We start from the raw sequence: 25819 nt of genomic DNA, 5'->3' as shown, positions 1-25819 counted from the left end.
TCATGACACCCCCACGTGCCCGGGTGTGCGCGGCCAAGGTCAGCCACAGCCGGCACAGTTTTTCCGGAGTGTCGGTCCCTTGCAGCGTTTGTTTATCGCCGTCGGTTATGTTCGCTCGTGGTCTGTCTGAAACATTATCCCCGTCAGCGCTCCATGCAGGTGGTGCATCTTGCACGCGTGTTCGCGTGGTCGTCGATCGGTATTGAAGCATTCTTCGTAGTGGAAAAAAATGCCCAGACATTACTGCGCCCACGGCTGTTATAACAGCATTATCGGTCGTGACACGCCGTCGCGCGCGTCTCCCAGAGACAAGGTGCGTGAACTTTGCATATGTGCCTGTCAGCCACCACACCCAGCATGGAGACTTCTAAAAAACGGCTTCATTTGCGCGGACCACTTTGTCAACGATGCTTATGCGACCAGCGCGGCTGTGCTCAAAAGCCTTGGCATGACGCTCATAAGGCTCCTGTTGAGGCAATACAATTCAAAGAGCGGGTGCTTAGTGATGCATTCGTAACTGTTAGCTGTGTGTGGCTAACACCACACACAGCGCGCCCGAACACCTCGTGATCTGGCAGTGGAATTGTCGCTCTTTCAACAAGAAGGCAAGTTCACTCCAACTTTTCATCCAAAATCACCTATACCCCCCCCCCCCCCCCCCCCCCCCGACGTCATCTGCCTTCAGGAGGTCGGGAACCAGCCGATCAGGCTGCGGGGTTATTACGTAATTAAACACGCGGGATCACCGAAGGTCGCGGTTTTAGTTCACAAAACGGTGACGGCCGTGGGACAACATTATCAACATCATGACATTAATCATGTGCTAGTGGAAGTCCTCCCGCAGAAGAGGGGTAGACGTAGCACTTTCATCCTGAATTTGTACAGTCCACCGAGGGCTCAGAAAGATGACTTCCGCAACATCATTTACGAGAGCGTGAGAGCCGCTGGCTGCAACCAGCTGGTAGTGGTGGGAGACATGAACGCTAGACACACGACTTGGGGCTACCAACAAGACACGCAAAAGGGGAGGTCACTCCTCGATGCGGTTGACCAAATGGGCCTCGAATTGATAACCAACCTCCTCCAACCGACCCGAGTAGGCAACAGTGTAAGTTGAGACACGTTTCTGGACCTGTCATTTGTCAAAAACGTAAGGGAATACTCATGGGCGCATCTGGGCGAAACATTGGGCAGCGATCACTACATCCTCAGCATCTCGGTATCCACGCCGAAACTCAAGAGAACAATTGGCGAAATTAGGCTTACGGACTGGGAGGCATTCAGGCAGTACCCCCCGCCCGAAAACGGTATAACAGACACAGCGGAATGGATGCAGCACCTCCGGGACGGCCACATCCAAACCACTAAAACCATCCAGCGCACGGTCGAGACGCCCGAAGTCGACCGCCGGCTCTTGCACCTGTGGGAAGCCCGTGAGGGCCTCCTCAAACGGTGGAAGCGACAGCGGTTAAACCGGAAGCTACGTCTACGAATCGAGAAGATAACAGACAAAGCCAGAAATTACGCAAACGAGCTGACGCAGCAAAATTGGGTACAGTTTTGCACCTCGCTCAAGGGTACCCTGAGTACGGCGCAGACGTGGGCCATCCTACGTTGCCTGATCGAGCACGACAAGGCGAAATCGACAACCAGTCGGACGCTCCTAGAAATCGCTCAAGAAAGAGAGAGAGAGAATCAACTTTGTGCTGAGCCCTTAGTGAAGGTTGGTGCGCGCTGGCACCAGATGGGGTGGAACCTTCTTCTCAGGTCCCATATGCGTCCATCAGTTCCTGGCCCCTAGCCGCCAGCGCAAGCTGGGTCGGTAGGTCGGGGCTGGACAACAAGGTCTCCCATCGCTCGGGGGGCTTGGGGCTGGGGAGGGTGGGGGGTAGGGATGGTGGGGAGTTTTTAAGCTTAGTGCACTCTGCAAGGATGTGTGCTAGAGTGCCTTTTGACCGTCTGCAAAAAGGGCATGAAGTGTCATGCTCTGTTGGGAACATCTTATGCAAGAGCGCTCAAAAGTTCCCCGGAAACGACCAGGATCTGATTGACACCCTAAAAACCAGATACCTTGGTAGCGACCCCATACAACCCTGCCTCTTAAAATATGAAGGAGAACCAAGACCAGAACTGGACGTTCCCATCACGGAAGAAGAGGTGTATGCCATGGCACGAGCCTCACAGCGCAACACTGCTCCCGGAGTTGACAAAATCACCAATGCCATGATTAAAAACCTGAGCCCGATGCACATCCAGGACTTGACCGAATACCTAAACGAGGAACTCTGGAGCAAGGGCCACGTACCGAACGAGTGGAAACACGCGGAAATCGTGACCATTCCCAAACCCGGCAAGAAGCCCGCGATCGACGCCCTGCGTCCCATCTCGCTGACTTCATGCCTCGGCAAGCTGTACGAGAGGGTGATCGAAACCCGCCTCCAACATTACATAGAGGACGGTGACCTCTTTCCGCACACCATGCTTGGCTTCAGGCCGGGACTTTCTGCGCAATATGCGTTCCTCATTCTAAGGGAAGAAGTTCTCAAGGGCATCCCGAAGGGAGGAGAACATCTCCTGCTCGCACTCGACCTAAAAGGGGCCTTCAATAACATCTCTCACGAGGCCATTCTCAAGGGACTGAACGACATCAGCTGCGGGGAGTGCATCTTTAATTACGTTAAATTGTTCTTGACGGGCCGGACGGCAACCATCGGAATAGGCCAGACTCGATCGGATACGATCGACGTGCCAAACAAAGGAACACCGCAAGGGGCTATAATCTCCCCGATTCTATTCAACGTCGCGATGCTAGCGCTGACCAAAGAGCTGCGGAAGATCCTCGACCTAGGTTACGCCCTGTATGCAGACGACGTCACGCTCTGGGCCACCAAGGGCTCCCTAGCGCGAAAAGAGGCAACCCTTCAAGAGGCCGCGACGGCCGTGGAGAGATTTGCGGCAGCGAGTGGGATGCGTTGTGCGCCCGAAAAGTCCGAGGTGATCCGGGGCCACGGAGGAGGAATTTACAAGTCCCCCAGCCCTATCGACCTCTTTCTTGAGGGCCGGAAGATCACGGAAGGCAATAAGACTAGGATTCTGGGTTTTTGGATCCAGAGCAACCTGAAAGCCTCCCACACCATCCAAACCCTAAGGTCTGCCACCAACCAGATCTCGTGGATTATAAAACGAATTACAAGAAGCTGCAAGGGCATGCGAGAAGAGGACACGCTTCGCCTCGTCCAGGCTCTGGTGATCAACAGAATAGCGTATAGCATGCTGTATCACTATCACTCGCTAAACAAATGCGACCAAGAACAAGTTGATGCCATCATCAGAGGCGTGTACAAAATGGCCCTGGGTCTCCCTGTCACCACCTCAAACGAGAAGTTAGCGGCCCTCGGGATCCACAACACCTTCGCTGAGCTGTTGGACGCTGTTATGGCTTCGCAAAAGGCCAGACTACAGAAGACGGCAGCGGGCAGAGCCATCCTCCACCGGACCGGAACGGTAACGGAGCTCCGTGCCCTCGATGGGCAACGATCCTTCCCGCCTGAGGTCAGAGGCAAGATCAAGGCGAACCCGATACCGAAGCACTTGAGCCATTAACTCCATGAAGGACGACGCAGGGCTCGCGTCGACAGACAACGCCGACAATTCAAGGGTGACCCATACGTAAAGTACGTGGACGTGGCGGCGTACCCTGTAGGGGGCCTCTTCGCGGTAGCCGCTGTGAATGGGAGAGACAACTCCTTGACACTCGCGGCCTCCATAAGGGCAGAGACCCCAGCTGCGGCTGAGACCATAGTCGCGGCGCTGGTAATAAAGCAAGAAGACAGGGTAGGCAGGGAAGTCCATGTTGTTACCGACTCGCAACAGGCCTGCCGTAACTTTACCAACGGACGAACACCGCTGCTGGCGGCTCAGATTCTAGGCCCGAGGCTGCAAGAATACCATCAAATCACGTGGACGCCGGGCCACGCGGGTCTGGAGGGGAACGAAAGGGCGAACGCCCTAGCTCGAGCGCTAATCAACCGAGCGGGGCAAGGCGAATCGTCTCATCTACCCCCACCCTTTACCTTCATGCCCCTGCCGTCCAATCACTGCGACCGACTCGAGATCCAGCGACTCAACCCCAGGATTTATCCTCCGCCTCACAGAAAGCTCAGCACTAAAGATGCCGTAGCTCTCAGACTTATTCAGACAAACACATTTCCAAACCTACATAGATACAGTAAAATGTTCCCACATACACATTGCGGCATCTGCCCCTGGTGCGGCGACACACACCCTACACTCTTCCACATCTCGTGGGGGTGCGGGGGCAAACCTCAACACTTAAAGACGCCTAGCACGTCATTTGAGCGGTGGGAGGTACAGCTGACCAGCGATACCCTGGCGGGACAAGAAGCTCTCGTCCAGCAAGTTTGTCGAGCAGCCATGGCCAGTGGAGTCCTGGAATGAGGACACCACCCACTCGACCTCAAGAGCAACCACCTCGATGGTTCAAATAAATGTTTTTTTTCTCTCTCTCTCTCTCTCGCCAACTTTTGTAGTTCTGGCAACAGACCCTCTCTCTTTCTGTATGCATGTAGCCGCAGCGGTGACCGCAGGAGTGCCTGTTGAAAGAAGGGAAATTACCCTTTCATTGGCTGTACAAGAACAGATATTCTGGGCTTGTGATAGAAATTGTTTACCCTGCGGATGCATGTGTTTATCACAAAACAAAATAGTCATGTTGTGTGCGCTCTCGCTGCGTCTAATATTGAACGACAGCATACGAGCACTCTTTTAATTGATCAGATATACAAAACACAGCCAGTGAATGAGCGCCATACAACAGCATACATGTGTAGTAATCTAAAATGTGCAGCACATTTATCTACATTGCCGTTTCACACGTTGCTTTTCAGCCTCAAGCAAAAAATTACGGATTTTCATAGGTCTCTGCATAATCATGCGTCGGGTTTCATGACTTGGTTGTTTGCACAGCAGTTCCCTAATAAATGTCACAGCCAAAGACTTTCCTTTGTCTATGGCCACAGAATCAATGCAGCTAAGTGATCTGGTCGACGGGTCCCTTGCGCAGCTGCCCATCTCAACGAGTTCAACCAGTAAATGGCTTCTAACGGCGTGAATGTGAAAGTAGCCGTAAACACAGGGCTATGAAACGGCTGGAAAATTCTACACATGCCGTGCCTCATCGCATAAAAACGAAGTGTGCAGCGATCGAAAGCCGACAGCGTAGGTAAGCACAAAGCGATGAGCTACGCTACCTACGATTCAGCCGTAATAGCTTCCTTTCTGCCTCAACGCGGGTCGCGAAACTAGGCATTTTGCATCCTACGTAACATGTTTACTAGAAGTACAAGTTTACTTGTGTACAAGTTGTGTTTACTTGTGTACAAGTTTACTAGAAAAAGAAATTTTGCTGGCCCGGACTGCCCGACTGGAATGTTCAAGGCCGCCTGCTCTTCTTCGCCGCTTGACGCGGAAGGCTCGTAACCGTAGGTGGTTATATTTCTTGCTAAGTTAAAACGGTCCTCGTCTGCAGACGTGTACTCATCGCTGGTAGAGGCACCTGAACCCGAATCCATGCTCGCGATTGCGGCGGCGGTGCGCCTCGAATGACCGTGGCCGGCCGGCTGGCTATCCGACGGGGGTGTCGTGACGTCACGCCTTCCAACTCGCTTGGGCTGGGCGGCGTTGCGCGCGCTCACAAAAATGCCAAAAATAAAGCCGCTCAAAAATGAGTGAAGTGACTGCTTGTTTTCAGTGTACTCGCACACTGAGGGCTCATTTTCTGTATTATCGTAAAATGTTCAGATTTTGTGTCCGTATCCCTTTAAATTGCTTTCAAAACTCCACCCATGATTTTGCACTGTTCCGTTGAACTCTGCTTTCAGTGTTGCTCGATTGCCCCCGCATACAAGGCAACCAAGTGGCAATTTGGGAACCTGGAATCGATGCAGTTCATGCAGAAGTCCTCGATGTTGGCCCCTTTTATGAATTAGTGGGCTCTCTCCTTGACAGTCAGCTTGTAAGGGTCAGGAGACTGGTTTTTGCAGTAATAATGACGGAGGGCAGTGGTAGTTGACTCGAATTGAGCTCCTTTGTTTGCCCATCACATGACGTGCCTCGTCGCTGTCTGGATGATGCTGGTGGGACATACCATTAGCTTCACCAAGTTGAAACGATTCGTCTTGGGGGAAAGCAGGAGAGGTTCAAAAGTCGCTGCCTCCACTGGGCGATCATAACAACGGGGAGCCAAGACTGAACCCAAGCAAGCAGAGCAGTGCACACCCTCCTTTCCCATTCGGCCTTAAAGGAGCACAACGGAAAAACAGGAAGGGAGGCTTCTTTCAGTGCATGTTGTCACATACTGAGGCAGGAAAGGTACTGCATTTTCTCATTTATAACTCCCACCCCCAATTGCAACACCCTGGAAAAAAGTAAAGACAATCCGCACATGTAGGCAGCAGAAATAACTTTATACAACAACGCTCAAATCTCTGTGAAAAGTCTCCATTTGCGGATGCACGACTCGTCGACAATGTGTCTTAGCCAGCACCTCTGTTCCCCACCTCTTCGGCAATGTTGATGATCATCAGCAGCCATCGAATGCTGCTCGTCATGATCTGAGTTCTGGTTCGTTGGCGCCATGTGTGCTATGCAGTAACACCACCAAAACACAAAATGGCAACCCGAAAAGACAAGGAAACTGGGTGGCCATGAAAGAGAGGTGAAGGGAAATGCACTCTAGGCAGATGCATGATTTGACATTGAGACTCATTTGCGAGGTCTCACCTGTGCTTGGCACCACCATCATTTGATCAAATGTAGCCTTAACCACATTCCCCAAGGAGCATGTGAACATAATAATAGGAAAGAGAACTCATGGTTGGAAGATCAAATGGCAATTCTTGGATATGTGTTACCCAGAACACCACACACTGTATTCAGAATACAGTTAATCTGTTGAACTATCCCCTCCATGAAACTCTTACTCTAAGTGTTTCTTTTTATGCACAAAAATTGAACTTATATCTAGGCGCTTCCCATTTTTGCTGAGAAGCTACGTGGCTAGGTGGGCATCAGCAGCATAAAAAAATTCAGCAATAATTTGCAGATTAACTAAAATGTGCTAATTAACTTTTGAATTACTAACCTTATGGCACCTGCAGTAACGAAATTGAAGCTCAGTAGTGAAGTTATGCTTGCTTATCAGAAATTCAAAGACTAGATCCACTTCCAAGTTACACAACCTTAAAGTGTGCTACAAAATACATGGGCGTTCAAGTTAACAGTTTCCTAAAAGCATGCCTCTAATAGTTCAGGACGATGGTGGCTTGAATGCCAATGCATTCAAAAGAAAGCATAAAAAATGTAGAAGAAAAAAAGAAGCCAAATCATGCTCTGCTGCATGCCATAGCAGGTCTGCTTTCAAAGAATCAATTAAATAATTTTGTCTGTGTAATAGTTCCGGTCATAAATACGACACGTCAAATTTCTCTGAAATGGCTGTTACATTTGCGCCTGTGTTTGTGTTGGCCTTTTGTGGCAGACTGATGACTTGGCTTTGGCAGTCTGCTTTCCTCTGTCATAAACGGTCATGAGCATCACTGAGAGCACAGATTGCATGGCTGCGCAAAAGTGAATGCCCTGCCAGAAGTGCTGCACCCGGTGGGTCTGGCACGGAGCATGTTCAGTTCCTTTTTCTCATGTTTCAGGGTAGTACTGCTGCAGTGTGCAAGTGAGGCATGATTAGCCATTTTTATGTTTTTGTGGGCTTTCATTTTAACTCTGGAAGAAAGAGTCACCAAAAGTGTGTCACAAACAATTAAAATCGTTGTTTTCGAATGTGTTCTAAAGCATAGTGTTCACATATTTGCTGTAAGTATAACAAGTTAATCTTTAGTTGATAAATAATTACAAGCTAATTAGGAAAATACAAAAATACTAGATGCTTCTTCAGGTTGTTGCTAACAAGATTCAGTTGGGTTCATCCACATAGAATGCTTCACTTTATTTTTTCATTTTGTGCATGACATCTGGGAAACCTTGTACAATAGGTGAGGTGAAGGAGGGCCACTTAGCCGGGTAATCTGTTTTGACTGCTTTGGTATGTAAACTAAAGCAGGTGTGACAGAAGTGACATATTGCTTCCGATGTATTCCTTCTGAGGTGTGTGTTTTTTTTATGTAACTATGCTTGTGGCCTGAAGAATGGCGTGCACGCCATTTTCTTATTATGTGGCTTATCTGTGCAGCTCGGAAGCACCATTGAGTGTTTGTACAGCATCAGCTCACACTGTTTTCCTCAAATTATTCTTAGTTATGTGGACGAGCACAAGCTAGGTCAAACAGGTGGGAATCATTGTTTTTCTCTCCTTAGTCAAACTAAAATTAAATCTTTTCCACTGAACTGGAATGGAAAGAGTACGGTTTATTGCTCTGGTGCAAAAAATAATGCAGTTGTCTTTTCATTATTATTATTATTATTTTTTTTGCTGCAGAAGCCAATGAATGCAGAGAGCCCCATTGCAGGTATGACTTTGCTATTGATACTCTCACAATTTATTTTTCTATGAGTGTGTCCCCAGTTATCCATGTTTGCCTATAATATCCCCCCAATAACAAAAAATTAAGACAGCAATCAACTGCCTTGTTTTTCATTTTGCTTACTGAGCCAGTTGTTTTAAGAAATATGCTTTACATTATATTCTTTTCTTCACGATCTATGCTGAGCTGGACAAGACTTAAAGCTTGATGCAGTTAAATTTGATTACTACAGACTCGGGTATAGTCAATTATTGGTTGCATCAAGCTCTTCTGAACTGTTATTGTGCATTGCATATATTGTAAATTTTGCATACTGAATTTTCCAGCACTAAAATAGGCATGCAGTGTATGTCTACAGTATTCTTCTTTGCAGCACAGTGAGCGGCACCTGTAGCGTCACATGCGTTAATAGCTGTGCAGTACATGAATGCAATGTAAGCAGACTAAGGCAAAGAAAAAAAAAAGTTAAGCACAAGAAGGGCAGTCGAAACATCCTTTACTCAAACCACCATGAAGATTATCTTGTCACCGCAATCACAGTCGCCCATTTCACAGACGCACGTCATCGATAATGGATTCATTTTTTCCAGGTACTGTGAGATGCCCTTTTCGATTGCACAGCGTCATGCACAGACAGTGCCTTCCTCAGGCAGCAACTGTCCAGCAGCATTACATAAAACATGTTATTTGCTGTATCTCATAAGGTTATCGTCAACATCACTTGCTGTTAGCATACTAGCATGTCCTTGCCCTGGATTATTATTCTTCACATAGAAACAAGTGTTACTACTGGTTTATTAACTTACCAGTGGTGTGTGAATTCCAAATAGTAGGGTTCAAATCACATATCAAATTGAATCAAGGAAAAGAAATCTGAATATTCAATCAAATATCAAATGTCAGAAAATTTAACACAAAGCTTTATGGTTACAAGTTTTGTTTAGGAAAAAATCATGATGTGCACATGCTAAGGCATCTGCTCACATTACATAACTAGAATGTTGCTTGCTGTCAGTAACTTAGATGCCTCGGAATCTATATGTATAGTATCCTCTTACTGTTATTAAAAGTAACACCAAATTAGTATGCGGGCACTGATAACAACTCAGTTCATATATGAAGGTCTGGAAAAAATGTTGATAAAATGTCTGTCGAATAGAATCAAGTTTTTTTCCTTCTGAAGCTGAAGAAATAGCAATGTTATTTTGTCCTGAATGCCAATGAGGCTTTCAATTTAATACTAGGCCATACTATGCTTAATGACAATTTTCTATTGCTTAGAAAGTTTTGCTTTACAATTTTATACCAGAAAACTAGAGTTTTTCCATTTTTATGGCCAGTGCTTTCTGTGGGCTATTGTCGGCTAGTTGATGCCAACAGTGAAGAACAGGCACCTTCCCACTTTCGGGTTCGCCATTGTTTGCTGCCTATCATGGGTTCTCAAATTGCAAGGTTCACAGCAAATTCGCATGTCCAACTCAGAAACATGCTTAGCTGTAAGAGATTGCATCTAGGAAGACGGAAATCTGAATATTTTTTAGTTTATGTGTACGAATAAAACTTGTTTCAGACTCCTTATATTTTCGTCTTCAGCAAACTTTAAATCCTTGATTTTTGCTTGAACTTTGAGTAATATTTTCAGCACAAAACCTGCTTTCATCACTCATTTATCTTAACAAGCATTACTTATAGCAGACCGAGAAACATCTTGTGGAAGTTGAGTGGTACAACTTGATGAAACAGGACGTGACCAGGCAAGGAACATTTATGAGGAAGGTGACATTAATGATAAAAACAAGGATAGAAAGCATTGAGAAGCAAGAATGTGAATTCAGCTGGTACTGCTATTCCTGCCATGTCATTTCCTGCAGTAGGTTAAGTTAATTGGACTATTTCTTGGCAAGATCAGTAGATAGTGCACTAACGCACAAGTCATCCAGGCTAGGTATTTCGAGAATAGCAAGCTGCTGGGCTAGTTGGTTTGACATGATTTTTGCAAAGGGGAGCACAGAAGCATTGCAGAAAAAGGAAATGTAAATGTAGATGTAGCTATTTCTGCTGCATCTATGATTTTAACCATGCGCAGAGAGTCGCTCACTGGGAATGACAGTGTTGACTGAACCTATAACCTTGCTTCTCGATGCTTTATAGCTTAGTTTTTATCGTGTCACCTTTGTCATCTATTTTGTTACCTGTTAATGTCCTGCTTAAATGCATTTTTGCAAGCTGTTACTCCGTCTGCTGTACATATATTCTTGTGAAAATAATTGAATGTTGTGAGTGTGTTCTTTGTCTGCATCTTTTGTACTGGCCTTATGTTTTTTGTATGCTTGTTAAGTACAGTCGAATCTAGTTAATTCGAACATGTTTAATTCGAACTTTCGCTTTATTCGAACTGACGTTGTAGACGTGTCAAAGTTATGTGTATTCCAATGGGCGAAAGCGCACGGTAATTTGAACACGCAGGCAGTTGCGATGGTCAACTCGAACCTAATGCACTCCGACAATGCTCTCAGTAACGCACCAAATCATGCAACGGCGTGTCCGACCAGCATTCCTCTGACCCCACCATAAAAGAATAGCTTAGAAGGGGCCCCTCAATGCCTCAACAAAAAAAAAAAGAGAGAGAGAAAAGAACTGTGGCAGAAATTTGTGTGCAAGCAAGTGCAGGCACGCATCACCGATTAGTTCTGTTAGTGACAGGTGTCCTGTATAGTCAACGACCGATTTCCGCCCCCCCCCCCCCCCATTTTCCCGACATTCCCAATAATTCGGATATGCCTTCGATGCCCCACCACGTACCCCATAGAGTCGACGTATAAGAACATCTAAAGCTTCGGACGCAAAAAAAAAAACCTTCGCCGTCCGATTTTCCGGACTTTTGCCATGACCGCAGGTCCGAAACGGCATTAATCGAAGCCACCATCACCGCCATCTTGATTATCTCACCACCTCGAGCCGGCGCTCTCACGCACAGATCCGCTGGCAGCCGTAGCCATCAAATTTCTTGCTGTTCGGGTGCTGTGTGTCTCATTGAAACAATTTGCTGCTGTTAGCAATGGCGCCGACTCCGCCTCCCTCGACTCCTCGACTCCGCCTGTTGTAATCCTCGCCAATGGCTTCGGAGCACGGAAAGCATAGCAAGTTGCATAGCAAGTCAGCTTCGCCCCAATATAGTAGTGTTATGCGGTGAAACATCAAAAAGTTGGAAGGGACAGTTGTCACGGGAGATGGCAGGTTTCCTTTAATTATACATGCGTGGACCCGCCATCTCCTATCACGAGCACCAATAAGCCTAGTAAGTGTACTGGCAGGTCTTAGAGCTATTTCGGACGTGCTTGTGACGATTTGAGCCCTTGTGGGCAGTAAAAGGCATGCATTCATTTTTTCGGACGTTGACTGTAATTTGTAAATACACATGAATAAATCTTATAGAACTTCCCACTCGTGTGTTAGCTCAGTGCACATGGGCCTCTGCAGGTAAATCCTCCATTAAATTCATCATTGTCAACCCATTCCAAGTCCTTTGCAGGGCGAAGGCCTCTCCCTGCGATCTCCAGTTACCCCTGCCCTGCGCCAACCAATTCCAACTTGCGCCTGCGAATTTCTTAATTTCATCACCCCACCTAGTCTTTTGCTGTCCTTGACTGCGTTTCCCTTCTCTTGGCACCCGTTCTATAACCCTAATGGTCCAACGGTTATCTAACCTGCGCATTACATGACCTGCCCAGTGCCATTTTTTTTCTCTCAATGCCTATTAGAATATCGGCTATACCCATTTGCTCTCTGATCCAAACCACTTTCTGTCTCTTAACGTTATGCCTAGCATTCTTCGTTCCATCGCCCTTTGCGTGGTCCTTAACTTGTTCTCAAGCTTCTTTGTCAGTCTCCAAGTCTCTACCTCGTATGTCAGCACCGGTAAAATGCACTGATTGCACACCTTCCTTTTCAATGATAACGGTAAGCTTCCATTCAGGAGCTGACAATGCCTGCCATATGCGATCCAACCCATTTTTATTCTTCAATGAATTTCCTTCTCATGATCAGGGTTCCCTGTGATTAATTGACCTAGGTAAACATACTCCTTCACAGATTCTAGAGGCTGACTGGCGATCCTGAACTCTTGTTCCCTTGCCTGGCTATTGATCATTATCTTTGTCTTCTGCATAATAATCTTCAACCCCACTCTTACACTCTTTGTTAAGGTCCTCAATCATTTGTTGTAAATTGTGCCCAGTGTTGCTGACCAGGACAATGTCATCTGCAAATCGAAGGTTGCGGAGATATTCAGCATTGATTCTTAGTCCTAAGCCAACCCAGTTTAATAGCTTGAATACTTCCAAGCATGCAGTGAATAGCATTGTAGAGATTGTATAGGTATCTCCCTACTTTTCTTGTGTAGAATTAAGGTAGTTAATAATCCGTATGGGTTTCCTTTGTAGCAATTGCTACGAACGGGTGGATGTATGATTTTCCCTTTATTATTTACTCCTCTACACCTTGCGGGTTTCCGCAGAACTACTACGTCAGAATTAAGGTAGCTGTGAAATCTCTAGATATTTTCCAAGACGTTTACGTAAGCAGTCTGTACTCCTTGATTACGTAATGCCTCTGTAACTGCTGGTGTCTTTACTGAGTCAAATGCCTTTTCCTAATCCATGAAAGCCATATAGAGAGGCTGATTGTACTCTGCAGATTTCTCGATTACCTGATTAATGACAGAGATGTGATCCATTGTAAAGTATCCCTTCCTGAAGCCAGCCTGTTCTCTTGGTTGACTAAAGTCCAGTGTTGCCCTTATTCTGTTGGAAATTATCTTAGTGAATAGTTTATACTAGAACACTGGAAGTAAGCTAATGGGCGTATAATTTTTCAATTCTTTAACATCTCCCTTTTTATGGATTAGTATAATGTTGGCATTTTTCCAGTTCTCTGGGACCCTTGAAGTTTCGTGACATTTTGTATAAAGGGCCGCAAGCTTTTCAAGCAAGGTGTTTCCTCCATCTTTGGTTAAACTGACTGTTATTCCATCTTCTCCTGCTGCCTGTCCTCATTTCATTGCAAGTTACTTCAATAACTATAACTTCATTGCAAGTTATAGAAAAAAACCTCTGTAACCTGTTCATTACTACATTCAGTGAAGGTATCCTGGCTGCTCTGGGTATTGTACAGGTCAGCATAGAATTCTTCTGCTGGTTTTATTCTATCTTTGAAATTGCTGATGATATTACCTTGCTTATCTTTCAGTGTATACATCTTGGCTCGTCCTATGAGGAGTTTTCTTCTCACTGATTTCATGCTGCATCCATTTATTACTGCTTGCTCAGTCTTTCTTACATTATAATTTGGAATATCCTTAATTTTCTCCTTGTTGATCAGTTTTGACAATTCTGTGAATTCTGTCTGGTCTCTTGAGTTGGAGTGTTTCATTCTTTGTCGTTTCTTTATTAAGTCCTTCATTGCTTGGCAGAGCTTACCTACTGGTTGCCTTGGTGCATTGCCTCCACTTCAATTGCTGCTTCTGAAGCCCGCCTAGTTACTGTCTCATTAATTACCTTTATGCCATCTACATCTCGCTGTTCTAAGGTTGCATATTTGATTGCAAGTACCAGCCTGAATTGGTCCCCTGTTATCCTTACTGCCTCTTGGTTGGCCTGTTTCTTCTTCACCAATTTTACTCTTTCTCTCTTCAAATTCAGGTGAATCCTAGACCTCACCCTTTAATCACTGCACTTGGCCCTACCCAGCATTTCTACATCCTGCACTATGCTGGGATAGGCAGAAAGTATGAAATCGATTTCATTCTGTGCTTCACCATTAGGGCTTTTCCAGGTCCACTTTTTGTTGCTGTGCTTTCCGAAGAAGGTGTTCATTATTCATAGCTTATTCCTTTCCATGAGTTCTACCAACATTTCTCCTCTGCCATTTCTAGAACCTGCGCCATAGTTGCCAATTGCTTGTGCCCCAGCCTGCTTTTTCCCCACTTTTGCATTGAAGTCGCCCATTACTACACTATACTGAGTTTGCACTTTTCTCATTGCTAATTTAACGTCTTCATAAAACTGGTCTACTTCCTCATCATCGTGACTGGATGTTGGAGCGTAGGTTTGCACTACCTTTACTCTATACCTCTTATGAAGTTTGATTACAACTACTGCTACCCTCTCATTAATGCTGTAGAATTCATCAATGCTGCCAGCTATGTCCTTATGTATGAGGAATCCTATCTGGGAGACCTCTATGGCAGAGGACATGGCCATTTGTCAGCACTGTTAAAGCCTCACCAGTTCTAACCTCACTAAGGCCGATGATATCCCAAACAATGCCTGATAGTTCCTCAAAGAGTCCTGCTTAGCTAGCCTCACTCGAAAGAGTTTGGGTGTTAAAGGTTGCAAGGGTCAGTTTCTATTGGTGGCCTGTCAATTAGCTTCCTTTAATTCGAACTTTTAATTCACTTTTAATTTGAGCAAATTTTTGGGTCCCTTCAAATTCGAATGATCAAGTTTTGACTAATTTCACATACAAACAAGCCCAAACTCACTCTTTCAGGCCACATGAATGTAATGTGCTGCTACATTGGCATTGTAATGCGGCGTGACAATTTAAGTTCAACATTTAAGATTACTATGTTGCCTCAACTCAGAGGCTCTAGCTCAGTGAGTCATGCTTGGTATTATGTTGTTCAGTGTTGGCATTACAGGGTGTCCACCAACTGGGAAAACCAGGAATTCTCAGGGATTTTGAATAGTCTGCAAATATTCAGGGAAAACTCGGGGAATTTTGCTTCCATCAGGGAAAATTAGCTGTCATTTTATTGAAAGCAGACTAAAGTCGTTCTAATGCTGGCTCGAGTAAAAGAGAGGAATCGTAACAAGTTGTATTTGATACGGTGTCATTGGTTGGAGGAGTTGCCAGTGTACAGTCAATGACCGATTTTCGTACGCCCAATTTTTGAGACGTGCCCGATAATGCGGACGGTTTCGCAGCGCCACGTATCCCATCAACTCGTTGTATAAGAAGTCTTAAATTTCGGACACAAGAACCCTTTGTCGTTCAATTTTCTGGACTTTATGCCGGGACCACAGGTCCGAAATGGCAATAATCAAAGCCAACAGTGCTGGTTTGATTATCTCGCCACCTCAGAGCGGCGCTCTCGCACGCGGATCTGCTGGCAGCTGCAGCCACCACCACGGCAGCGTGAAGCCTACTTTCGATGTTCGCTATTAAGGTGCTTTCCGTTCGGTGCCACATTTTTGATTGAAAGGATTCACTGCTGTTAGCAATGGCACCAACTCCGCCTCTGTAATCTTCGCGATTGGCTTCGAAACTTAGAAAGCATGACGCGTTGCATAATGCCAGTTCCTGAAGGCAGCTTTGCCTCAATACAGAAATGTTATGCGCTGAAGCATATGTGAAGTATTGCGGTGAATCTTCACAAGCGTGGGAAGGGGCAATTGTCATGGGACATAGTACGTATTCTCTAATTATACACGCATGCACCTGCCATCGTCTATCACAGTACGAGCACCGACATGCATAATAAGTGTACTGGCAGGCATTCAGAGCTTTTTTGGACTTGCCTGCGGCGATTTGAGATCACCAGGCCCCATAGAAAATTTCGGTTATATGCTGTAAGTTGTTACGTGTCCCCTAGGGAGCGTTCTGCCACAAAAAGTTTTCATATCAGTTTTTGAGTAGCTGAAATAGAAATATTTCAGTGCTGCGAACCCATGATTTCAGCAGGCAGGCTCCACTGCCAAGCAAGACGCTACTCCACTTGCCCCTTCTAGCCTTCGCAAGCGAGATTCCTTTCCTGTGTTCTCCCATACCAGACCTCTGAGAATCGCGTGACGCATACGTCACATTTCATTTCACCTTCTTTTTTTTTTCCTCGCTTTATTTTTTCCTGCGCTACGCATTTCTGCTGACTGCACCCCGTGCGAGCTGCTGTCTCTTTCATGCAGTGCATGATTTTGCATGCTGTGCACAAGGAAATGTGATTAGCAGTATAATTCAGTGCTACACGAATACTGAGGGAGAACAAACAGATCGTAGAGATTGATCACACGCTGGAACACGGTAGAAAATGGCATAGTTTTGGTACCTGCGCATGTGACTGCATGACCGTGGGAACAAGCAGACGAAGCGGAAGTACATCTCTCTTATTCGGTGCAAAGTAAAACAAAAAATGCGCAGACATTCCGTTTGTGTGTTTTATTATTTCTCTAAACTTTAATTCGTCAATTCAATCAGAAGATCGTACAGATAACAGATGTTGTCTTGAATAATTCTCGAAGTCACGTGTCACCATGAGCGATGCCACACTGTGGACACAATTATGTAGGCGCAGGAGCCTGACTACGTCACCGTCCCTCTCCGGGCGGATACACCGCGAGTGAAGAGGGAAATGGCGTTAGGATTGAAATTTCAGGCCTTTCTGAGGCGCGTAGCAATGTAATTCTTTGCAAACACGATCGTTAGATAGATAGATAGATAGATAGATAGATAGATAGATAGATAGATAGATAGATAGATAGATAGATAGATAGATAGATAGATAGATAAACTTTATTAAAAGAATAATAAAAAACTGCTAATGATCGGGGCCCTTAGTCCAGGGCTCCGCTGGGTCTTGCCATCTTCTCAGCTCTCTTTATCAGCTTGAGATGGTCGTCGAGGGCTGAGCTGGATAGCAGTGCCTCCCATTGCTCCCTCGTGGTCTTCGTGTCTGGGTGTTCTATGTTGTGTAGTGTGCACTCCCACGTGATGTGGTATAGGGTTGGTGTGGCCCCACACCATGGGCATTCGTCCCTGTAGGCTGTGGGGTGTATCCTATGTAATATGTGTAAGTTCGTGTAAGTGCCTGTCTGGAGCCTACGCCAGGCAGCGACATCTTCTGTGTTTCGATTTCGATGGGGTGGTGGATATCGCAAGCGACACCTTCTGTGATAGTTCACGATGGCTGAATACTCGAGGTCGACAGGGTGCGGGTCTTCTGCAGCCGGCACGATGAGTGCTCGGTTATGTACGAATCCTCGAGCTGCTCTGTCGGCCTGCAGATTGCTCGTGATGCCAGTGTGGCCCGGTATCCAGATGATGGTTTGGGTGGTGAAGTCCTCAGGATCCTCCTTGAGTATTCTGGCTAAGACTTGTGCAGCAGGTCTTCCAATTCTTCCCTGTAGGAAGTTGCGGCAGGCCTGCTGGGAATCCGTGAGGATCGTCAATGGTTGGTTTGCGTGTAGGCCCTCGCGGATGGCTAACGCGATGGCCAGTTCTTCGGCTTCCGTAATCGTGCAGGGGCAGGTCGATGCAGCGGAGGTAACGTGGCCTCGGTAGTCGCATGCCACTGCAACTGCGCCCTTGTTGTTCGTGGGCCGTGGTATTGAGTCTGAACACTTTCTCCATGTACTGGGCCCTTGCTCTCCTCCTGCCGGAGTGTAGGTAAGGGTCCATGTTGCGCGGTATCGGGGCAACGTGAAACCTGTCCTGTACGTGACGAGGTATCGAACAGGTTTCTTGGGTTTGTGTTGTTATCAAGGTTTGTAGGACCTGCCGGCTTGTGCGAGTCCGTGCAAGTCTGTTGTTGCGAGACGTAATGGGCTTCTGTCAGTTCGCTAGGGTGTTGTGCAACCATAGCGCCAATAATTTTTCAGTCGATGTACTCATCGGCAGGCGGAGAGCGGTCTTCAAAGCCATCCTTAAAAGTGTGTCGGCCTGCTTCATCTCAGACTGTGTGAGGTCGTAGTAAGGCAGGCTCTATGTGATTCTGCTCACCACCAGGCTACTGACCAGTCGGAGGGTGTCGCTTTCCTTCATGCCTCTGTTCTTGGATGTTACGAGGGAGATCATGCATGATATCGCCTTGACACTGGTTTTGAGGAGTGTAAGGGTGTGTGTGGCCCGCTGGTTGGACTGCAGCCACATGCCCAGCACCCTCAGCAATGGCTTCTCTGGTAAGAGGCCCCCGTTGAGGCATACCTCGAGTCTTCTTGTTGAGTCTGTGGGTACTGTGTGGTTACCCCGGCCTCGCCAGACTTGTAGGAGCTCAGATTTCTCGGGGGAGTATTGTAGTCCCCGTTGGCTGACGTATTCTTGAATGAGATCTGCTGCAGTTTGCAGCCGTTCTTCTTTTTCAACGAGGGACCCTGTTGTGGTCCAGAGTGTTACATCATCTGCGTAGATTGTGTGCCGAATACCTGCTAAGTCCTGCAGTTTGCTTGCGAGACCGATTATGGCGACGTTGAACAGCGTAGTAGAGATGACAGCACCTTGTGGTGTGCCCTTGTTGGGAGGGTGGTACACTGGAGTCTGGATCTCTCCCATCTTCAGCTCCGCCGTGTGGTGGCTCAGGAAGCTCTGAACATACTTGTACATTTGCTCGCCGCAGTTGGTGTTGGCCAGCCCTTCTAGGATTCCTTGGTGGCTGACGTCGAAAGCCCCTTTGATGTCGATTGCTAGGAGGACGTGTTCGCCGCTGCGGGAAACGTTGCTGAGGACTTCTTCCTTGATTTGGAGTAGCACATCTTGTGTGGACAGGCCTGCGCGGAAACCGAACATGGTGTCCGGCAGGTTTTTGTTATCTTCTAAGTGTCTCTGTAGTTTCGTGTTCATAATTTTTTCGTAGACCTCGCCGAGGCAGGACGTGAGTGATATGGGTCTGAGGTTTTCAATTGCCAATTTCTTGCCCGGTTTGGGGATCATGATTATTCGTGCGTGCTTCCACATCGCCGGCACCGTACCTTGTTCCCAGTGTTGGTTGAAAAAGGCCGTGAGTGCGGAGATAGAATTGTCGCTCAGGTTTCTGATCATCGAATTTGTGATCTGGTCCGTGCCCGCCGCTGTGTTACGGGTGGTGGCTGCGATGACCACTCTCATTTCGTTTTCGGTGATAGGTTCGTCCAGTAGTGGGTTGGGTTGTCCTATGTAGGGCATTCTACATGACTGTATAGGAGTGGGATCTCCATAGCACTTGGTCTTGATGGCATCGGTGAGGTCTTGTTGGCTACCTGGGTAGGTGTGTAGTAACCGTTCCAGAGCCCTGTGTCCTTCTCCTTTGGTTTTGGTTGGGTCCAGGATGGCTTTGAGGATGTGCCACGTCTTGGCCGTGTCCAGCGTGCCACCGAAGGAGTCACAGAAGCTATACCAGTTCGTGGAGGCGAGTTGCATGGCATATTCTTCTGCTTCTGCTGTTATTTGTGCTGTGCACGTCTTCAGTTTCCTGTTATATTTCTGTTTTTTCCAGCGGCGGGTAAGGCCCCGTTTCGCATCCCACAGGTGTAGTAAGCGGGGATCCACGTTCTGGCGATTTCTTTTGTGTGGCGTTGTTCATGGCGACGGAGGTTGTCGCACCAGTCTTCCAGGTTCGTGATTGTGTCGGTGTCCTGTTGTTGGGCTTCCCTGATTTTTCGCCAGTCAATGAGTTTAGCTGTGCCAATCTGCCTGCATAGGCGTCCAGTCTGTAGTGTTATGTTTAATATGTAATGATCACTGCCTAGGTTTTCGAGCGCGTTGAGCCATTCGGCTCGCGTGGTTGGAGTGATGAAGGCGAGGTCGGGAGTGGTGTCGCGTGTTACGCCATTCTCTTCCCTCGTCGGTATGTTCGGGTCTGTGATAAGTGTGAGGTGACACTGTTCAATTAGTGTTTGTAGCTGGATACCCTTCCAATCCTGCCTCTGGTACCCCCATAGCGTGTTCTGAGCGTTGAAGTCGCCCATGATTACCAGGGGACTGTCTTTAGCGAGGCGGAGGGTGTCCCCAAAGAGTTTACCTATGTTTGCCCGCCTTTGGCTGGGGGGGCAATAAATGTTGAGGACGAAGGCGCTCTGTTCAGGCACGTACCCAGGATTTTTTTTCGGGGGGGGCCCACCACCTCCATCATCATCATCATCATAGTCATCATCATCCTGTTTTATGTCCACTGCAGGACAAAGGCCTCTCCCTGCGATCTCCATTTACCCCTGTCCTGCGCCAACCGATTCCAACTAGCGCCCGCGAATTTCCTGATTTCATCGCTCCACTTAGTGTTTTGTCGTCCTCGATTGCGTTTTCCTTCTCTTGGTACCCATTCTGTAACCCTAATGGTCCAACGGTTATCTAACCGGTGCATTACATGACCTGCCCAGCTACATTTTTTCCTTTTGATGTCAATTAAAATATCGTCTATACCCGTTCGCTCTCTGATCCAAACTGCTCTCTTTCTCTCTCTTAACGTTATGCCTAGCAATCTTCGTTCGATCGCTCTTTGCGCGGTCCTTAACTCATTCTGAAGTCTCTGCGCCATATGTCAGCACTGGCAAAATGCACTGATTGCAAACCTTACTTTTCAATAATAATGGTAGGCTTCCAGTCAGGAGCTGGCAATGTCTGCCGTATGCGATCCAACCTATTTTTATTATTCTGTGAATTTCCTTCTCATGATCAGGGTTCCCTGTGATTAATTGACCTAGGTAAACGTTCTCCTTCACAGTCTGTAGTAGCCGACTGGCGATCCTGATTTCTTGTTCCTTTGCCCGGCTATTTATCATTATCGTCATCTTCTGCATATTAATATTCAATCCCACTTTTACACTCTCTCTGTTAAGGTCTCCGATCATTTGTTGTAACTCGTCTGCATTGTTGTTGAATAGAACAATGTCATCGGCAAACCGAAGGTTGCTGAGATATTTGCCGTCGATCTTTACTCCTAAGCCTTCCCAGTTTAATAGCTTGAATTCTTCTAAGCACGCAGTGAATAGCTTTGGAGAAATTGTGTCTCCCTGTCTGACCCATTTCCCTATAGGTATCTCCCTGCTTTTCTTGTGTAGAATTAAGGTAGCTGTAAAACCTCTGTATATATTCTTAGGCGAAGGACGAGCCAGTAAGACGAGAAACTATTTACAGATTATATTTACAACAACGGTTGCAGCGCTGATGGGTTAGATTCACAGCGCGAGCCCAGTTCGTTCTTCCTCCTCTTTTCTGGAGTGATAGCGCCCACGCCCCTCGTTCAAACAAACAAATACCACACACATGTAGCAATATTTTTCAAGCTTTTTACGTAAGCGTTCTGTAGTCCTTGATTACGTAGTGCCTCTAGACTGCTGGTATCTCTACTGAATCAAATGCATTTTCGTAATCTATATAAACCACATAGAGAGGCTTATTGTACTCTGCAGATTTCGCGATAACCTGATTGATGACATGAATGTGATCCATTGCAAGGTATCTCTTCCTGAAGCCAGTCTGTTCCCTTGGTTGACAAAATCCAGTGTTGCCCTTATTTTATTGGAGATTATTTTGGTAAATATCTTATATATTACTGGGAGCAAGCTAATGGTCCTATAAATTTTCAATTCTTTAACGGCTCCTTTTTTGTAGATTAGTATAGTGTCTGCATTCTTCCAGTTTTCTGGGACCCTTGCAGTCGATATACACTTCGTATAAAGAGCCGCCAGTTTTCCAAGCATTATGTCTCCTCCATCTTTGATTAAATGGACTGTCATTCCACCTTCTCCTCCCACTCTTCATCGTTTCATGTCTTGCAGGGCCCTTCTGACCTCATCGCTAGTTATAGGAGAGCTTCTGTATCCTGTTCATTACTGTTTCTAAGTGAGGTATCGTGACTCCTCTGGGTACTGTATACAGGTCAGCTTAGAATTTTTCCGCTGTTTTTACTGTATCTTCGAGATTGCTTATGATATTATCCCTCTTATATTTTAGTGCATACACCATGGTTTGTCCTATGCCAGGTTTCTTTTTTACTGATTTCAGGCTGCGTTCATTTTTTTACGGCTTCCTCAGTCTTTCTCATGTTATAGTTTCGAATATCAGTTATTTTCGCCTTGTGGATCAGTTTTGACAGTACCGCGAATTGCGTAACACTGTGCCGCCACCAGTCCCATAAAACCACGTAGAGCGCAGGACTCTGCGATTCTAGACGTACTGCGCTCACCGAGAAAGGTTAGAAAAACACCCACATAAGCATAGCAGAGAAGTGGCTACGTGAGACGGTTCGACCGATAACTGTAGAAGCGTCATTCAAAGCAACTAATTGTTCTAGCTCCACTTCCGGCGGCGTTTTCCCTGCTTCCTTTTTAAATAAAACAATGTTGATCAATAAATATTCTCATAAACAACGGTTAACCTTTTTATCATTCGCTTTAGCTAGCAGTTTGGTTTTTGCCTTGGCTCTCTCCCTTAGTAGATCACTTAATTTCTCAACTCCTTGCGATTTTTGTTTCCAGTTGCCAATTTTGCATGAAAAGTGATATACAATTAGTGAAAAACAGACGAGGTAACGGGCGACAGTCATCTTGCTTATGAATTTAAGGGGTATATTGCAGGGTTTCATGGTGGACGCTCTTTCACATTATTTTATTTCCCACCTTATCTAACCCATATCACGTGTGTATGGTTCCGGGCATCTGCCAGCGTCGCGGTGAGCCGTAACTCAAGGAAATAATGAAGCCAAGGGATAAACACAATTGGCGTTTTCTCCGGCCGCAACTCGTTCCATGAAAGTACAGACCAGCTGAGTAACAGCCGCATCCCTCTCCTGGTCCCAGGATCAGCCTAAACAAAGAAGGTTGAACTAACAAAAGCAACAGCTATGCGCGTGATGGTGACAACTGAACGCATCTCGAGATAATCGCGCGGGTGCAGAATCTACGAGAAAACTGTCCTTCACGTTACAAGAAATGCCGATAACTACCGCCATCTAAAAGGAGTGAAAAAGGCAGCATAAGGCTGACCGATGAACAGCTGCCAAGTCTCAACATTAATCTGGCGGCGCTTTAGGAATGCGTGAGGAGTGGTGGCGTGGGTGGGGAAGGGGGGGGGGGGGGGTATGCCACTTGATCTCGGGGGGGGGGGGCCAGTCCCCCCCGGGGGCCCCCCCCCCTGGGTACGTGCCTGGCTCTGTTTCTGGTTGCCTTTGTATGTTATTTCGAGAAGTACAGGTAGTACGTCCACGTCGTCTATGGGTTTGTGTTGTATGGTTGTGATTTTTCTGTCTACTAGTGTGGCTACCTTCCACTTGTCGTCTTGACTTGTGTGGTATTCTTCGTAGTCATGTAGTGTTGGTCGGGTACTGGGCTCTTGTAGGGCTATGACCTCAGCTGGCTTTGAGGAATGAACAATAAATTGTGTCAGCAGCCCTTTCTTCCTCCGGTACCCACGGCAGTTCCATTGCCAAATTTCTAAGTTTTCTTTGACTTGCCTGTATGGTCTAGGCATTGTTGGACGTTGTGGTCGGTGATGTTATGATTTGGTTCGGTGCTGCTACAGGTGTGGTCATGTAAAGGTTCTGTCGTAGCGTCTTACGCAGTTTTATGAAGTGAAGCTTGTTCTTTAGCTTGCTGTCTACAGTGGCTTCCATGTGTTCTATTGCTGCATCTGTGTGTTGTATTGCAGTCTGTATTATTTGTTCCAACTGGGCGCGTGTAGCGTCCATAAAGGCTTGCATCTGGGTGCGGATGACATCGACATGGGTTTGTAGGTCAATGATACCCTTGTGTGGAGCCACCTCTTGTGGTATTTCTGTGAGCTGTGTCACTTGTTGTTTGAGTTGTCTGTTTTCTTGTGTGATTGTCTGTATCTGTGCGCGCATGGTCGCGACCTCCGGTTCCAATTTCACCGATGGTGGCATCTGTGGTTTTTTATACGAAGGGGAGGCTACTGCTGCCCAGCTTACCTCGTGTTCTTTGGTGGTAGTCCTCTTGAGCGAGGCCCCCTTGGTCTTTCGGTGGTGTTGCTGGGGCCCCTTGCCTTTGAGTGCCGCGGTGGCTGGTGCTGCCTGCTGTCCTTGCTTGGGCATCGACCGAGATCGCCGTCTGGGCGACCGAAAGTGAGACCGGGGGCGAGAGCAGGAGCGGGACCTGGACCTCGGGTTGGAACCGGACCGGGATCTGTAGATGCTCAGAGACTCCGAGCAGTCGAAGTCGGAGTCTTCCCGCTCGGAGCTGAACCATCGCAGGCGAAGGTCAGCCGCCTTGGTTGACTGAGTGACCGGGCGAGGCTGTCGTTGGGTTTTGGGTATGGTGGTGGAGGCAGGCTTCCATCTGGGTGGAATGCGCTTGAGCTTGTTGTTGCACCCTGTTGCGGCTGTGAGATGGGCCCCTCCGCACAGGGCGCACTTCGGAGCACAAGTGTGTCCAGCGTCTGGGTTAATGTTGTTGCAAACGTTGCACGCACAAACCGTTGGGTTGGGGCAGACGTCTGGTCGGTGTCCGGTGATTCTACAGATGGAGCAGAACTGCCTTGTCGGCTGGTAGTCTCGGCAAGGCATCTCCCTTCGGTAATAGTATACAAATCTAGGCACCTGGGGTCCCTTGAAGTGGAGTAGGGCTGTCTGGGATTGTCCGAGCATACGGGCCTGCACGATGCGGACTCCATGTGTGCGGACCCGAAGATTCGCCATAAGCTCTTCTTCGCCTGCGCCTGCGTCGATGCCGTGTACGACACCTTTAAGCAGGCCCTTGGGTGTTGATAGATACACCTTCACAGGATGTGATCGTCCGTGAAAGGTGAGGCTTATAATTTGCATGAGGGTGGCCGCGGTGGCCTCGTGAGGGGTGCTCATGATGATGATGTTCGAGCCGTGTCGCAGGCGGACGATGAAGTCATCCCCTTTGCATGTCGGCGCACCTCCTGTGGCTTGGACGATCGCCTTGGCCACTTGGTGGGTCTGTAGTTTTCGAACGATGAGGCCCAGGGCAGGGCGGATAATGATTTTCATGTCAGTGCATGGGAGTGGAGGCGCGCGTCGGCGAGGCCTGCTCCTTGCAGCCGCGTCTTCAGAAATAGGTGTTCCGGCTCCACGCTCTTCGCAGGTAGCTTGCGACGTGGCTTTCGCGGCGGTGGCTGGCGCCTGGGTTAGAGCTAGCCCTAACGGTGTGGTTTTCGATGGCGGGGTTTGCCCGACTGGGTCTTGCTCACCAGTGGATTGTTGTTTTTGCAGACGGCGTTTTCGATGGAGGGAAATGACCGTTTGCCACGGGGATTCTCGATTGTGGAGCTGCTCCGAGAGGACGGGAGACGGCCCGGGCAAGGCCTCGTCAGGCAGGGGTCTCCGGTGACTCTCGGATACAACTTCCATGGTTTCGGTGTTGGTGGGTTGGTGGGCAATGGTGCCTGGGTTTCCCGCGATCGTAGCGTTCCGGGCTGGGTCGCCCCCACAGCTCACCGTAGACACGGTGGCTCCTTGCGGGTCTCCGAGCTCCCGTGCGCCAGCGTTCGGCATTAGGGCTAACCCTACCGTCGGCGTGGCCGATCGAACAGGGCTCTTG

The 25819-nt window shown here is 47.5% G+C and overlaps 1 protein-coding gene across 3 annotated transcripts in view; it reads left to right on the top strand.

Annotated features, from left to right (window-relative positions):
* Positions 1-25819, top strand: part of LOC135918430 (zinc finger protein 791-like) — a 153887-nt gene that overhangs the window by 48584 nt on the left and 79484 nt on the right. For all 3 annotated transcript variants that reach the window (XM_065452071.2, XM_065452072.2, XM_065452073.2), the window contains one exon: positions 8510-8540. In XM_065452071.2, the coding sequence (XP_065308143.2) occupies positions 8510-8540 (31 nt within the window). The remainder of the gene's footprint in view (positions 1-8509; positions 8541-25819) is intronic.

Source organism: Dermacentor albipictus, chromosome 2, assembly GCF_038994185.2.
Source record: "Dermacentor albipictus isolate Rhodes 1998 colony chromosome 2, USDA_Dalb.pri_finalv2, whole genome shotgun sequence".
Taxonomy (NCBI): domain Eukaryota; kingdom Metazoa; phylum Arthropoda; class Arachnida; order Ixodida; family Ixodidae; genus Dermacentor; species Dermacentor albipictus.
Note: the sequence above shows the minus strand (reverse complement) of the source record. Positions and strands in the feature narration are given on the sequence as shown.